A 15843-nucleotide genomic window follows, 5' to 3' on the forward strand; every position below is an offset into this window, starting at 1 on the left:
CTAGAGTGATCTAGGGACATTAGAGTGACCAATGATTAGAACTCCAATCAAAAATTATTACTCCGATAACCTAAAAAACCTAACATTATTGAAACGTGATTTTTGCATTTGGTGTTATACGGATTTTTTAGGAAATTATTAATCTGTGATTCGATGCAAATTAATTAATTAAAATAAAATGGTTTTCTTATCGTTAAATCTGTTAGCGAGATGTCGCGGACCCGACGAGTTCTGGCGTAAACGGAAAATATTTAAGCTCGCCGCGGTATGTGTATTATATATTATGCAATATTTTTGAATACCGTGCAGATTATATTTCTGAATATTTATCTGTTGTATTAATCGTTGATACAAAATGAAAAAAAATAAAACGAAAGATTGATGCATTTTTTATGATTTCAACAGCATTATCTTGGTAGAAGAAGGAATTGTTATAGCTTAGCCATCAGAAGTGTGCACAGAGCTTTGGTATTCGCCACTCAGGGTAGAAGATTGAAAAAAATTGATATAAAAGAGGTACAGTTCGAATGCTATATCAAAATTTATGATCAATGTTCTTCATGAGAGAACTTTCATAATTATTGTTTTTTTTAGCTGCGAGAACAGAGGTTACAAGCCGCTACAAATGAACATGGTATAAATTTCTTTACTCTGAAAGAGGGACTGACTAGATGTAACATTCTTTTGAATCGTAAGGTGTTAGCTGACTTATCAATTTGGGAACCTCGATCTTTCAAAGCTCTTACAGATATAGCTTGCACAAGAGCAAAGCAAGATCATTTAAAGTGTGTAGTCAATAACGAAGTACCCCAGACTGTTTTTGTAAGAGGTTTGATTAAATGAATTCTCGCAAAAATTGTATAAGATAACAGATGTTTTCCTTCTAACATTTATTGATAAGCTTTTACAATGTTCCCTTATTGTATTAGACTAATTGTATCAATGATACTGCAGACAAATTAATCTGAGATTATCTGTGTATCTTGCAGTATTATAAATACAATTAAGAATTATCAACAACAACAATGTAACATATTACATAGCTACATTGCGAGCAGATTAGATTGAAAATATAAGATAAATATAGATATGACTCTCCTTTCGTTATAGCAATATTTTTCGTCAGAACAGACTTTGTACATTCGAACAATAGACAGAATATAACAGTATGCAACTATTTGCATATCCCTAGTAGGAATAAAATCTCATCTGATATAATCTTGTTAAAATGTTTTGTTGACTGTTCAAGAACGAGCATTAATGATTTGTACAAAGTCAGGCTTCAGTGACGCGCCACCGACCAAAAATCCATCGATATCCTTCTCTTTTGCCAGTTCCTTGGCATTTCCAGCTGTCACGGAACCACCGTAGATAATTCGCAGAGTTTGCGAAACAGCGGGATTGACATTTTTGGACAACCACTCTCGTAATTTCTCGTGAACCTCTTGTGCTTGTTGCGGGGTCGCGGTTTTACCTGTACCGATCGCCCAAACTGGTTCATAAGCCAGGACCACGTTGTCCCAAGATTTAATTTTGTCAGCTATTGCCTTAGTTTGTTTAAAAACTACTTCTTCTGTTTTTCCTGCTTCGCGCTCCTCCAATTTCTCACCTATACATGCAATCACCTAGAAAACACAAAAATTAATTGATTTTTACCTTTAATTTGATTCAAAGATTTTTATATCACCTTTTCATAGAGATAATATACTTTATTTTTAATTATTACTTACTTTCAATCCTGCTTCCAAAGCATGCTCAACTTTCTCTGCAACTAATTCATCCGTTTCTCCAAACACATTTCTACGCTCCGAATGACCAAGAATCACCCAGGGAATGCCGTTGTCCAGAAGCATAGCCGGACTAATCTCACCAGTAAACGCTCCTTTGGACACTTTATATGTATTCTGCGCACTGACGCTAACATTGTTGGGAACAATGGAGGTCACATATGTGAGATATATTGAAGGGACTCCCACTACGACTTCTGCAAATTACAAAAGTTCCATGAATTATGACAAGTCCTCATAAATTAAAGGTTGAATGTGAAACACAAAAAATGTTACATAAGTGTATTTGCATCAGACATTATTTGTTAGATTCTCGAACAAGTTTAAAGATTGCCCTTTTGTAAAACGTTCTGTTAAAAACTTTAAATATTAAATCACATTTTATAGAATGATCAAAACCTTGCTCAAGAAAGATTATGTGACAACGCAATATTTTTGAAACGAATTAAAATATAAGATTATCCGTTCAAGTGGTTTGAAAGTAGTCGAGTACAAATGTATTTCTAATGCACTCTACACATCAAATATATACGTTTACTTGCGTCTCACGTACCAGCATTCGGGTCGAGTGGACCGGTCTTCAGGAAGGCGACGATGTCGTTTATTTCGCTCTTCGTGCCGTTCATCTTCCAGTTACCGCCGACGAAGAATTTTCGCGCCATTTTTCTCGCTCGTAAACTTCGCGATGACAGACACTCGGATGATCCACCAGCTGCAACAGAGCTTTTTTTCGAGCAGTTCTCGTCCCTCTGACCTTCACGCGCGCGACAAGGTGAACGATTACTGTCGTATTCCTCCCATCCCGATTCTACATTCTACGTCTCCCCACTCTCCCTCACTTCGTTCATATTACGGAAGTCATTTCAATTGTATTTTCTATGTATGTATATTTAATTATTTCGCAAAAGCTGAGAGAGAGAGAATCGACATACTTTATTAAGTCTATTCTTAATTTTAAATTTATGCCAATCATTCACATAAAGATGAAATAATCAGAGAGAGCGATGAATAAATACAGGTTAAGTATAGGGGGAATATGTTCAGAATATAGAATATGAAAAATAAAACCTCGAGATACAATATTAAAAAGACATAATAATTTTTTTTACTCAAATGGAAAGTCATTTTTTCTTTAAATAATTAATATATGTATAAAAAATTGTATAAAAAAATTATTTAAATTTTTTTCAAAAACTTTTCGTCCCTTTCATATATAATTTCTTATTGATTGAAATAAGGAATATATGTATAAAAAATTGTATAAAAAAAAATTATTTAAATTTTTTTCAAAAACTTTTCGTCCCTTTCATATATATAATTTCTTATTGATTAAAATAAGAAATATATATGTATAAAAAATTGAAAAAAAATAATTAAAATTTTTTTCAAAAACTTTCCTTTCATATATATATATATATACTATATAAATAATAAACCTCTTTTTAAATATTTCAAAAATTGACTTTAAAAACCGCGATCGTGGATTTGTTTTGATAATTTCAATAAATCTAAATAATCTAAATCAATACAAATATATGACAATTCGAAAATAAATACATTCGTATTTGTTTTGCCGCGCTTTATTGAAGTTTGAGGTTAAGTTCCTAACCTCAATATTTGTGATTATATGTGAATTGATATGAATTAGAATTATCAGCGAGATATGCTACTTACAGAATTTGACACTAATGACAGGATGTTGGAGTAACAGATGGTTACGAATTACACGTATGTTTAAGGTATTTGTTAATATCGTTTTCACCGAAAACATTGCGAAGTTTGTTGAAATTTTCATAAACAAATGCTAAGAGCACTAATCTCTGACACAACAAAAATCTCGATACAATTTTATGAGATTTTGCTTGCAGTTAGAGAGTTTGCAATATAATTTTATCACTAAATTAAATTTATTAATATAAAATATGATAAAGCTATCGGCACTTAATGTAGAAAAATTGATTCACTTATTCGTTCAAAATTTAACTTTCCAAGTTTCATCGAATTGTAATAAAAAATTGGATAGAGTAAATTTTATAACTTGCACAGACGTAGCTTATAGGAATCTGGAATTGTTAATTGAAAAATCGAAAGATTTTTTTTGCAATGAATAACACTTTAGATATTGACTAAAAATCAACAGAAAAAATTGTTATTAATATCAGAACAGAGACATGAAGATTTATTATTCATTAAAAGAACAGATGCTTATTTTAAAAATAGGAGTAATTTTATACAGAGCATTTACTGAACATACAAGGCAAAAAACAATATTAAATAAAGAATATCTGCAATTGTACCTTAACAATGTAAAATTTATGACAAATGTACATGTTATATTATATGTAGCCAGCAAGGTAATATAAATTGTATTAAATCAATGATGCTGCGAGATTATTTTGTATCTATATATATTTAAACATCCGTTCTTTAGTTTTATAAACATTTTCAAATACTAGAAGAGATTTTCAATATTAACAATTTTGATATTAACTTTTAACGATTATAAATTAAAACATTATTAATTAGAATTTATTATATATTGTAATCTTTATATATTATGTAAACATTGTGTACATATACCATATATATGCAATTCCAAGATATCATCCAGATACTTTACCCCAAGAGAGAACATCAGATTATCAAGATATATCAGTAATGCTATGCAAACATGCCATTTTGTGTTTGATTGATCCAAGTAAAAAGGTTTTTGTTCATATGGAGGTTCTATCGATTACTATACAGAAAGATTTGTTGCAAGGATGCGCACATATATTATTTTAATTTAAAAAAAAGTATTTTTATGAAATATTGATGTATATTATTATGTAATAATATGTTTCTTTATCTTTCTTCATGTGTGTTATTTTTAGTGATACTAAGGATTATTCCGTTTTATTGATTCTAAGCAAATGAGCCAAACCATTAATTAGGCATTCAAATACAACAATATTACGTGCAATTTCCTTTTATATTAAAATGCACTATCTATGATATTTTATTTATAAATTTATTTATTGATTTATTATATATTTAATTATATTAGATTTAATGTTCAGACAATTAACTTTAAAAATATATATTTACATATATAAAATATATTAAAAAGATTATATTCTCTGTATATTGAATTTTGTGTTTGCTTATAAAATAAATAATTTATAGTTATATTTTTCATATCTTTTTTGTAAATTTTGTAGATAGATATTTTTATTAGCAATAACTTCTTATTTACACATTACAAAACTACATAATTTGCAAAAATTCTTAAGTCTCAATCTTATTAGTAATTATTTTCATTTATTATTTGTTTTAGGCAATATTGAAAAATGGCGAGCGAGGAAGTGATAGATGCTAACAAGAAACCACAACCCGTGTTTAAGAATCGTTCCTTCCAACAAAAATTTCGGCCGATCAGCACTAGTGGAAAAAAACGCACTTGGCGTTCATTGAAACAAGTTTTGGCTCAGGAACGTTCGTTGCCATGGCCGGTGACAATAAAACACTGTACGTAGATAATTGTATGATGAATCTTGATTTTTCCTCTTGTTATTGTGTTTTATACATCAGTTGGATTGAAACTGTAAAACATTTAAATGATCACATGAATGATAAAAACTGAAATAGTTTTGAAACAGAGAGGAAAAAAGAGAATGATGTCGTTTAAATTTCAGATAGTTCTATTAATGCACCGCCGAGCTTTAAACCTGCCAAGAAGTACTCTGACATTTCTGGATTACCGGTGAGTGCTTCTCTATCTTATTCTATCACATTTATTAATTAATCTTCCTTTACATGCTCTTTGAAGCGCTGCTGTTATCTTGAAAAAGAAATATAAATAATAAATTCCATTAATTTTTTTCTTTACAGGCACGATACACTGATCCACAGACTAAATTGTATTATGCTACTGCTGAAGAATTCGCAACAGTTCGCAGTTTACCGATGGATATAACAGCTGGATATTTAGCTTTACGTGGAGCATCTAGCATTGTCGGTTAAAATGATCAGTATTTTACGTTCACATCCAATCATCATTTAATTAGGAAACAAGACGTTTCAATACCTCAAACGCAATTTCATTTGTATATAGAACGAGAAAGAATATTCTAACGGGGATAGAGAATAAGACGGAACAATACAATTCAATGAAGAGACAGAGTAAATAAAGTATTGATATTTTTATCTCACAGACAACATTTACAACATTTTATCATGCCTGTCAGTAGTGCTTTATAGGATTTCCCAAAATGAACGATTCCATGTTATTGTTTTGTTATTTTCATTGTTTTTTTTTATCTCCTTATTACTTTACAGAATACATTATTAAAAAAGCTTGTTCATAATAACTTAGTATATGAACTACAGGCTAAAAAGGGAGGCGGGTGAAGTGTGGAGGATTCGCGAGAGCTGTGTATTACTGTTCGTCAGTTGTGTTATTACCACACTGTTCTCTTTGTAGTCCATTTTGCGCGCCCAGTTTGCTACTTGCAACACGGCCATTTTATAACGAATTTGCAATTGAAGATACAAACAGCGAGACCTACTGAAACATTGCCCGATTGTGCATCATTCTTAGGTTGCCATTTGTTTTTAATGTAATTAATTAATCAATTAATTGATGTGATTATTCATCGTTTTAATCATATAAATCGGGAAGATCTTCATCATCGCTGTCAGCCTCGTTGTCCCCTAATTCATCTAAGTCGTCAAAATTTGGCTTACTGTCACCAGAACCACTCAGACCACCCATCTGTCGCATCATCTGTGAAAAAAAAGGGTAAAATCAAGTATAAAAGCATTTATTAATTTTAAGGATAGTATCTTTATTGTATATTTATGATACTGATAAATGTGAAAAAAGAGTAAAATCAAGTTAAAAAAAAAAAAAAAAAAAAAAAAAAACATTTATAACTTTAAGTATATTATCTTTATTTTATATTTAATTTTTATACATTGAATTTTTTACAAATTTTTTAATATCACAATTTGATGAAACTTAATTCAGCTAAATTTTTATTTCTTTTTTAATCTCTATATTATGCATTTTCAATCTTAAATACCTTTTCTAATATACAGAATAAAAATAATGCGCATGTAATTATTGTGTTCATATGTATTTGTAATTTCACTAATATTTTTTTTATGCATGGCAAATGTAATGTCGAAAAAGAATGTACAAAAAAAAATTAACCTTTAAATGGCTCGTGTTATTTATGTCAAGTTTTTTATAGCCTGGTATCTTAAGACTTAGTTATCCATTCTTACTTGCCTTCAACGAGAACAATATGCAATTTAAAAAATATATATATACAATTTAATGTTAATTTTATCTTTTGAGCAACGCAAAATGAAATTTATTTCCAAAGATCTATATTTGAAGGTTTTTAAAATCTAATTGAGTAGGTAGGTAATCTCATCAATCATCATTCCTCATCATCATGAAGTAAATAAACAACGATCAGCTTCCTGTTGCCAAATGTTCTTTAATAACCAAATAATCAAAAAATAAATTTAAAAAAATAAAGAATTACTTTCAATTATATGTTAACTAAAACCTCAATTATGATCGAGTTTTACAATGATCTTACCTCTTCTAAATCAGGTGGACTGCCTTCATCGTCAGTATCATCTTCATCCTTCCATTTGTTGAAGTCGCTCTTTAACCAGTGAGCCTTTGTTTTGTCCTTAATTAGCCGTGGCCAATATGGTCCCTCCTCCTTCTTAGCAAGAATTAATTCAAAAGTTCTGCCTTTCATATTTTTTACAGTTTTACTGGGTTCGATTTCTTTGTATAGATTAATCGTAACTTCATGCATTTTTTTATCTGTGCCACCCTCCCCTTTGAAATATATCTTTTCTGGTTCAATTTCGATAACAGGATCCTTACAGTCTTCTAAGCAGATTGTAACAAATAAGATATCTTTCCTTTGGGCCCACATAACTGGCGGAGGAGGTATCCTAAAAATTAGAAGAGATTATGAAAGAATTTTAAGCAAAATATGATATATAGTAAAACTTGTTGTTTACTTTATTCTCTAAACTGAATCTTTTCAATCTATTTCGGTAAATTTCTTTCATTAAATTTAAAAGTTTTTTTTATATAATGTATAATATAAAATATTTTTTTCTAATCTTTCTTATTTTTTTCAATAGATATATATTAACAAAAATTAAATTTTTCAAAAGATATACAAAACATTACGACTTTTTTGACAAAAAAGTAATAAAGCTATACACAGAGAAGTAAAATTTGCACGAGGTTTTTTCTCGCATTTCTACATTTAACGATTTTCAACACGTTACATTTTCTCACGTGAATGAAACGCGCTTTCAGAATTTTCGCCACGCGTGTTTGAAGCCATCTCGTCCATTGTATCGCGGAAAATCGAAATTTCCAGATTTCCCACGTGCACGAAAAATATCGATATCGGAGCAATCGTGCGCTCTTATAGGTTAGGGATGACAAATCGCGATCGCCGCGATTTCGCGCTTCCGGTTCGCTCGTGTTCCCGATTTCGCGCGCGGCGAATGCAAATATCGTAGGAGACGATCTCGCGAATCGTCGTGTATCGTCGAGTCGAATTTTCGAAAAAATGAGAGTCATTCGTGGGTTCATCGGTCGATTCAGCAACGAAGACGCGAGGGACGCGACGCGGAAGGAAACGCGAAAGCGCCGATTTCCCTCTTCGTCGAGACGACGGAGGAGTTCGCGTTCGGTTAAATTTTTTTTTCCATTTTTTTTCGATCGGCGAGCAAGAAGTATCTGGTCGCATCGTCCGGGGAAATTTCGAGAATCAATAATATCATCATCCACATTCCAATATGGCGGTGCGGATGCGAGAGCCACGGGGCGGCATTCGTGCTTTTGCGTTTCGGCCGGCCGATCCTCGTCGGGGACGCGCGATCGCGCATTTCGCGTCATTAAATCCGGAAGCTCCGCATTGATCCGTCCCGTCGATTTTCACGCCGATCTCGCGAATACTTACTGGCTCTCTTGCGTCATGTTTCCGACAGCTTATATTCGCACAACGGGAGGGAAACAAACACACAGCGTGCTCCACGCACCGCGCCGAGGTACTCGATCCGAGAGATCGTGTTGCACTTTGAGATCCCGCGGCTGCACTCGCGCAGCAACTGCGACCCTAGCGCCGCACCGCGCAAGCGCGGCTAGTTGCGCGCGCCGCCGCGCGATGGCGCTGCCAGTCGCTCGCGGTGCTCGTAGGATCGAAGCTCGACGCGAGTGTTGTTTGACCTTCGCGGAAGGAAGAAGCGCACTTACGTACCTGATTAATTAAGAAAGGCGTCAAAGGTATTTCAAATGCACGATGGAAAGCTGGAAGATGTCTATTTCATACACACAAACGCGCGGGTGTATATGTAAAATATATTTTTAATATTTCTAATTGCAAGCAGCACTCAATTTTGTACATGTATATTTTATTAATTTTATTTATGTAGATCTCTATCTTCGATCGCGGATCGTAAAGCAAATTTATTAAGCTATTGTTTGAAAGATAATTTATCATCGAATATATTATCTTTATTAATTTTAAGGTTCCAGAATTTTTTTTAATAAAGCTATATTTTACAGAGGTCTCTCTTCATGGAAACTTTGTCTGAACTTTGCCATGAATTTTGCAACTCGCTTCACTTCAAACGAGTAATGGCGTTTCTTCCACGGCGAGGTATATATATATAAATCGTCTTTCTCTTTAATATAATTATGTAATAAGTTATTTAACAAACTAATATACACATGATATAGTTATGCAAGCTTATTTGCTTGAAAATTTTATCTTCCTCGTTAAAGACGATAAAATATATTTACGTGATTGCAAGCAAGTCAGTATATATATCTAAAATATTTGTGATTTTTCTTTTTTATTAATCGAGAAAAGTGTTAGGAATATTTAAATAATTTGGTTATCATTAATTAATCAATTTTAATTATATCTCGTTTTATATATTTCATATATTTCTCATAATAATTAAATACATATAAATCAGTATGTAAAAATTTGTGAAGAAAGACATATATCTTTATTATTTTTTCAAATTCAACGCAAATATTTTTATTTCATTTTAACATATCATTCGACCGAGGGAAGAAGAGACTATATATATATTTACAAAAAAATCGCCGGGATGATAGCGCGATAAAGAGCAAAAAAAAAAAAAAGAAAACTCCGATATAATATATCGCGACAAATCGTCAAACACACATGTCCACACATATATATATATGTCCGGAGATTGTACATTGTAGGTCATTCGTGGGGGGCGGGAGAGGGAGAGGAGACGAGACTCCGCTCCTGGTGGGGGTGCAGGGAGGGGGAGGGGACATCCTTGCGCCGCGACTAACTGGACACGCGGACGGCCGCAGTCTCTTTCTCCGGCAGGTTCGATTCAGGTGCGATCTGTCGCGATCTGACGTGCGCGCCGCTCGCGTGCTCTTCCGCTCTGCGTGCGTGCGTGGGCGTGCGCGTGCGCGTGCGCGCGCGCGAGTTGCGTGTGTCACCGAAGCGAAGGCGTCGTCGATCTCGTTCGTTCGATCGATCGATCGATATTGGGCTCGCGCGGCAACCTTCACGTCGTATCTCGCGTACGCGCTCGGCACTTTTCTCTGCGCGCGAAAATCCGCCGAAAAGGTGGGAATGCGAGAGATTTTGTGACATTGAGAAGAAGATATCAGGTGTGGATGTATCGTGAGCTTTTTTATTGAGTTGAAGGACAGCATAAAACTTCGGCGCGTTCATATTCGTAAGTTATTGGAATTTTTTTTTAGGTTATATGGAGAATAAATTTTACTCAAAGATTTTGGAAAATATTTAGATTTTATATATATTTATTGAATAAATTTGGAGAATGTTCGAATTTTGCATATGTGTGCTGTTAGGGAATTTATATAATTGGAATAAAAAAATAGAATAGAATATAAATTAAATATTTGTTATTTATGACAAAATGCAAAATGTATAATTTTCGGAGTCGTGTTTCTATAGTATATTTTTCGATTCTTATATAATATATATGTGCGTGCAAAATTCGAAAGATAATAACATGATAGCAAAAAGACTACATACGTATTAAATTAAATTACTCTCGTATTGCTATCTTGTCATCTATATATGTACACTTTGCTATCAATTATCAATATTGTTATCGATATTCGTGTGCAGAGTGCGAGTGCGACGATTTCCGGAGCGGAAACGAGAGGAGAGGAGGCAAACGATCGCAGAAGCTGTCGACGATGACCAGGACGACGACGCGACCTTCGATCTGAGAAGCGGACATCGCTACTGGTTTTGCGCCACCATGTCGACGAGTTCGCTCTTTTACAAGGACAAGTACGCGGTAAGTCATATATATATTTATTTGCGTCTCCGCTTTCCCTGTTCGCCGTTTTTAACCTTCAGTCCACGCCATTCGCGTGATAAATGTACTCTAGCAGAGAAACAACTCTTTAAAGATCCTTAAATATGACAAATTGTCTGAAATATCTCTCTCGCAACTTTCCAATTTTTATAACGAATTTATAATTAAATGAATTTACAATTAAACTTTGAAATAAAATTCTTTTCGACTTTTCTCTTGCGAACTGCCAATATTAATATATTCCTATCATAATTCGTGTCGATTGAACTTCTAGGAAGCCAAATTGAGCTCGACTCTAATTTTTTCCAAGTTAATTAATTCGGAGAGGCTCGATTCGTAGAAGCGCGCTGTTTTAAAGGAAGAAACTTGGCGAGAGAAAGATGCGAGAGAGGTGAAATAACGTTTTAGCCCCGGAGGATACTAGAGAGCGGCGATATTCCGCTTTCCTCCGGGTCACGACGGATATACGTACATTTCCAGTTGAAGAGTGTCTTCAACTCCTAGCGCTGTGTGATTACCAATCCCGGTTAACGTTAGTTAACCGCTCGAACCGGCCAATTTGTACGCCGTGGTTACGACTATTAACCACCGTCGAATTTCTATAATTTCCGTCCCTTCTCAACCATACGATCTGTTCTCTTCGACACGAGCGAACGCGTGAGAATCTGTTCTTCTTTTGACGTCGAAGAAGGATCTCCAATACCAGATTAAAATAGGACGTATCATTTTTGTGGTTTACTACTATATAATCGCTTTAATGAGCCTTAACAAATTTCTGCAATTTCATTTTCTCTATCCGCAATAATTGAATTTGCAGATATCTTGATTATCAATTATTTTTCGCATTTATTATTTGTAATTTTTATCGAGACATATTGCAAAGGTACTATAACTCTCTCTCTAGAATACAGAAAATGTTTGAGGAAAGTGTGTTTCAGCGTTTATTCTACTACGCAATATTTAGTATTCTTATTTGCAATAGGTGTAACTTAATCTCTATCTCTATCTACGCGATCCAGTTATCGACCAACGTGCATTTTTTTAATAGATATTGCTTAATCGCGGATCGTATGACCTCGTACATACTTTGAATTTCTACCACAATTATGATTATGTGATTCAAAGTAGGATTAATTAATATAAATTATCTTATATTTTATATATTAACGATTTTATACGCTTAACTCATTGTCCATTTAATACGCACACTCTTATCACCGTGTGCTCTTTTTTCTTTCGCAACATTGACAAGCTGATAAGATTGACTTTAGTCCGCCAGATTTCTTGCGCAATTGCAATACAAATTTCAAAAATCTCAAATAATTTACATGGAAATCAATTAATAATTGCAATAATTTAATCAAGAAAATTAATTAATATGTTTCCTTATTAATTCAATTAATTAATTAAACATTAATTTAATTAATAAGAAAATAATTTAATGAAAAATTTTTCTTAACACAAAGATTATCTAAAATCTAAAAGATAAAAGCATTATCAATTGTTGCTAAATTTAATTCGATGAAAATTGCGATGTGTATGTATATTTTTTTCAATCTCTGTTTCTTTTGATAATGCAAGAAAGTCATCGCGATTATCGTACATATACACTGAAAAAAAATTTATTAACTTGATTAAACCTTTCAACTAAATTACTATTTTATTAATTGAATATATATTAATATTTAAATCAAATATACATTTTATTATATTTAATTTAAATATTTTTATGTTTAACAAAATAATATTTAGTTGGAAGGTTCAGTCAATAAGTCGAGAATTTTGTTCAGCGTGTATATAAATAACCATCGATCAGACCGGAAGAATGCAACATGCAACGGAACGTCATCCGTCGCGGTGTATTTACTCTGATCCATTCCGCGGATTTTCTACGAATAATCGGGAAACACGGCGAGTTGCGGTAAAAGCGGCATCCATAATGTCGTGCTTTCACTCTTTGTGTCCGCATCAATCCGACAAAAATCGCGCCGCGATGTACCAGTTCCGCGTTCTGCATGGGGTAATGACGATATCGGTGCATCGGGTGCATATATCACGAGATATGAGTGTATAGGCGGGTGGTTACACGATCGATCATTATATCCGCCAAATGACTAACGCCGCATGTAATTATATCGCCGCGCAATCGTGACGATTTCGATATTATTGCTGCGCAATATGCCTTAGAATCGCGCACGCGCTCGTTTTCCGCGAACGGAAATAACCGCGAAATGCATATAATGGCACCTGTCGACCGTGCATTTAACGTAATACCTTCACTTTCGAATCTTTCTTTCTCTTTCTTTCTCTCCACAATAGCGATTTGAACTATCGAGAAATGATTCGTCATTAAATCTCCAAGTCGGAGCACTCTGCGTTTATTTTCTCTTTCTTTTTTTATCCGCGTTTATTTTCTCCTTGGAAATACGATCAAAAAATGCTGAAGAAAATTATTAAATTAATAAATATTTATTTCAATACCTAGCTGCTTCATAAATCATTTATTTAAAACAAATAAGTATTTTTAAAATTATAGACAGGCTATAAATAAATATTTATCTGTTTTGGAAAGGATTTTCTTACATCAAATAAATATTTTTTCACATCAAATCAATATTATTACATATAGTTTCAAATAAATGATATATAAGGCATGCAGTATTGAATATTTATGTGAATTCAATAAATTTTTTTAGTGTAAAATCTCGATATCGTCGTACTATCATTCTTTAATAACCGTCTTGCGAAACCGTCAGAAATTTACGACGGGGCAAAAACGATACCACACGTCGTGTAAAAAATACAAAAGGCGATGTGTTACAAGGCCGAAAGTTGCATATCTCAGTTAATGCATCTGCTGAGGTTCGCCGAGGATCGAATTGTTACGTATTAAACTCTCTCTCTCTCTCTTGTTTTTCCTTTTTTTAATTTCTTTTTTACTAAGCTAGATTAAAATTCCATAATTAAGAAGTTCGCCTTCGGCCGACTCCAGAGAGCGTGAAGATTTTAAAATTTTGTTTACAACAGAACCGCATAAATTAATTAATTAGTGCTCCGTGATATATGTATGTATATATTGCAATATACATATGTTTGCTCGCTTGCCAAAAAAGGTGAGCGACACGCACTCAATTTCCTTGGCTGGATTATATCGTTAAAATTATCTGCATCGACTCGTTATGTCAAACTCCGTTGATATCGCATTAATATTTAATATTTCGAGTTATAAAAGAGACTATAATATTGCATTTATTATAATATTATATTCAAATATATTTTTTATTTGCGTTACAAGTATGAATATATATATATATATATATATATAATATTATTATATATCTATGTATTATTATTTATTTACGTACTTGTGACGCACGTAAAACACACTTGAATAATAATTTATACGATTATATTAGTGTTAATATACATAAATTATATAAATTTATAATATATAAAATATACAAATAAATTTTAATAAACGAAAAAAAAAAAAATTAAGAATTTTAGAATGCAGATTAGTATAGGAAAAATTACTGTCAATATTAAATACAAATAAAATGGTTTCTCCCCGTGAAAATGAATAATAAAAATGTAAAATAAACATCGCGGTTCGTGCTACAAGTCTCGTATCTTACATCTCGGCAAAGAATGCGAACCAAGAGTCTACGATGGCTATCCTTATGGGAACCGTTCGAATCGCTTTCGAGAGCTCGCGTTCTCCGATCGCAGGTGCATCTCTGCAGGAGTCTCGCGAAAAATTGCAAGAGAGAGGATCTGTATTCTTCTCACTCTCTCGCAGAGTTAGGGATCAGAGGGGATACACTCTCGGACTTTCCGTGGGAGAACAGAATTCGTTCCGTTGCGTGGGTCCGTGAGCCAGTGTCCGGCATAATAAGACGTATATACCTCTGACATAAGACTTTCACCCCCGAGAGGCCTTCTTCTGCCGCGATCGACCCGATTGCGATGGATCGATTTTTACCGCACGCGGGATTTCAGCAAGACACGTTCCATGAAATTACGCGGCAGCCTCTGACGCAGTGAAATTATTCGGAGAGCTCTCCTTTCGATAAAAAATAAGCAGAGTTGGGCAGAGACTTCGAGACAAAATATTTAAATACAAGATACAAGATACTGTTTGACATTTGATTAAATACTATATTGAAATACTTTGGTTTTGAAATATATTTAAATACTAATTGTATTTAAATACATTTATAAATACTTTTAAATACAATTTTGTTTTAATTTTCTGATTATGTACTATATACTTAATATTAAAGTAATTACAAAAAGATTATCTACTATTATTTGAAAAATAAAATTTTTTAAATCATATAGTAATAGTAGATGATTTTATTGTATTAATTACTTTAATATTAAGTATAATATAGTCTGACGATAGAATTATATAAACAAAATATCAAAAGTAAGTTAATTTCAACACTTTGAAAGATAAGTTTATTTATTTGAACTTCAAACTTTAGAAAATTATAATAATTAAAATAAACATATAATAGCATATATTATATTATATATGGATAGTATAGCAGATACATTTAAATTAAATACTTAATTACAAAATTCGAAATACTCGATTATTCGGTATTTAAATACCGTCTTTGAATAAGATATATATTTAAATACGTATCTCAGATACTTTAAGATACATATCTGC

The 15843-nt window shown here is 32.8% G+C and overlaps 4 protein-coding genes across 7 annotated transcripts; 2 read left to right on the forward strand and 2 right to left on the reverse strand.

Annotated features, from left to right (window-relative positions):
* Positions 1-12: 12 nt before the first annotated feature.
* On the forward strand, positions 13-1093 carry mRpL20 (mitochondrial ribosomal protein L20). The gene is made up of 3 exons (XM_029313867.2): positions 13-265; positions 406-516; positions 595-1093. The coding sequence occupies exons 1-3, from the start codon at positions 179-181 to the stop codon at positions 841-843; spliced, it is 447 nt and encodes a 148-aa protein (XP_029169700.1). The 5' UTR covers positions 13-178; the 3' UTR covers positions 844-1093.
* Tpi (triose phosphate isomerase) lies at positions 857-2499 on the reverse strand. Its single transcript, XM_029313870.2, has 3 exons — positions 2341-2499; positions 1731-1984; positions 857-1625 (listed from the first exon to the last, which is right to left on the reverse strand). Exons 1-3 carry the CDS (start codon positions 2447-2449, stop codon positions 1245-1247), a joined length of 744 nt encoding a protein of 247 aa, XP_029169703.1. The 5' UTR covers positions 2450-2499; the 3' UTR covers positions 857-1244.
* An 845-nt stretch (positions 2500-3344) lies between these two features.
* Positions 3345-5972, forward strand: LOC114939582 (INO80 complex subunit C). 2 transcript variants are annotated; one of them, XM_029313930.2, is made up of 4 exons: positions 3345-3526; positions 5104-5294; positions 5462-5529; positions 5658-5972. In XM_029313930.2, exons 2-4 carry the CDS (start codon positions 5117-5119, stop codon positions 5787-5789), a joined length of 378 nt encoding a protein of 125 aa, XP_029169763.2. In that variant the 5' UTR covers positions 3345-3526; positions 5104-5116; the 3' UTR covers positions 5790-5972. The 2 variants fall into 2 exon arrangements, with proteins under 2 accessions (XP_029169763.2, XP_029169764.2); XM_029313931.2 differs by having other exon boundaries at positions 3345-3515.
* p23 (cytosolic prostaglandin E synthase) lies at positions 5954-8904 on the reverse strand. 3 transcript variants are annotated; one of them, XM_029313928.2, is made up of 3 exons: positions 8777-8904; positions 7379-7748; positions 5954-6552 (listed from the first exon to the last, which is right to left on the reverse strand). In XM_029313928.2, the coding sequence occupies exons 1-3, from the start codon at positions 8791-8793 to the stop codon at positions 6427-6429; spliced, it is 513 nt and encodes a 170-aa protein (XP_029169761.1). In that variant the 5' UTR covers positions 8794-8904; the 3' UTR covers positions 5954-6426. The 3 variants fall into 3 exon arrangements, with proteins under 3 accessions (XP_029169761.1, XP_029169760.1, XP_029169762.1); XM_029313927.2 differs by lacking the exon at positions 8777-8904 and adding an exon at positions 8094-8325; XM_029313929.2 differs by lacking the exons at positions 5954-6552; positions 8777-8904 and adding exons at positions 7141-7271; positions 8094-8451.
* Positions 8905-15843: the final 6939 nt, after the last annotated feature.

This window comes from Nylanderia fulva, unplaced genomic scaffold (assembly GCF_048542155.1).
Source record: "Nylanderia fulva isolate GAGA-0341 unplaced genomic scaffold, ASM4854215v1 Scaffold1, whole genome shotgun sequence".
In the NCBI taxonomy this organism is placed as follows: Eukaryota; Metazoa; Arthropoda; class Insecta; order Hymenoptera; family Formicidae; genus Nylanderia; species Nylanderia fulva.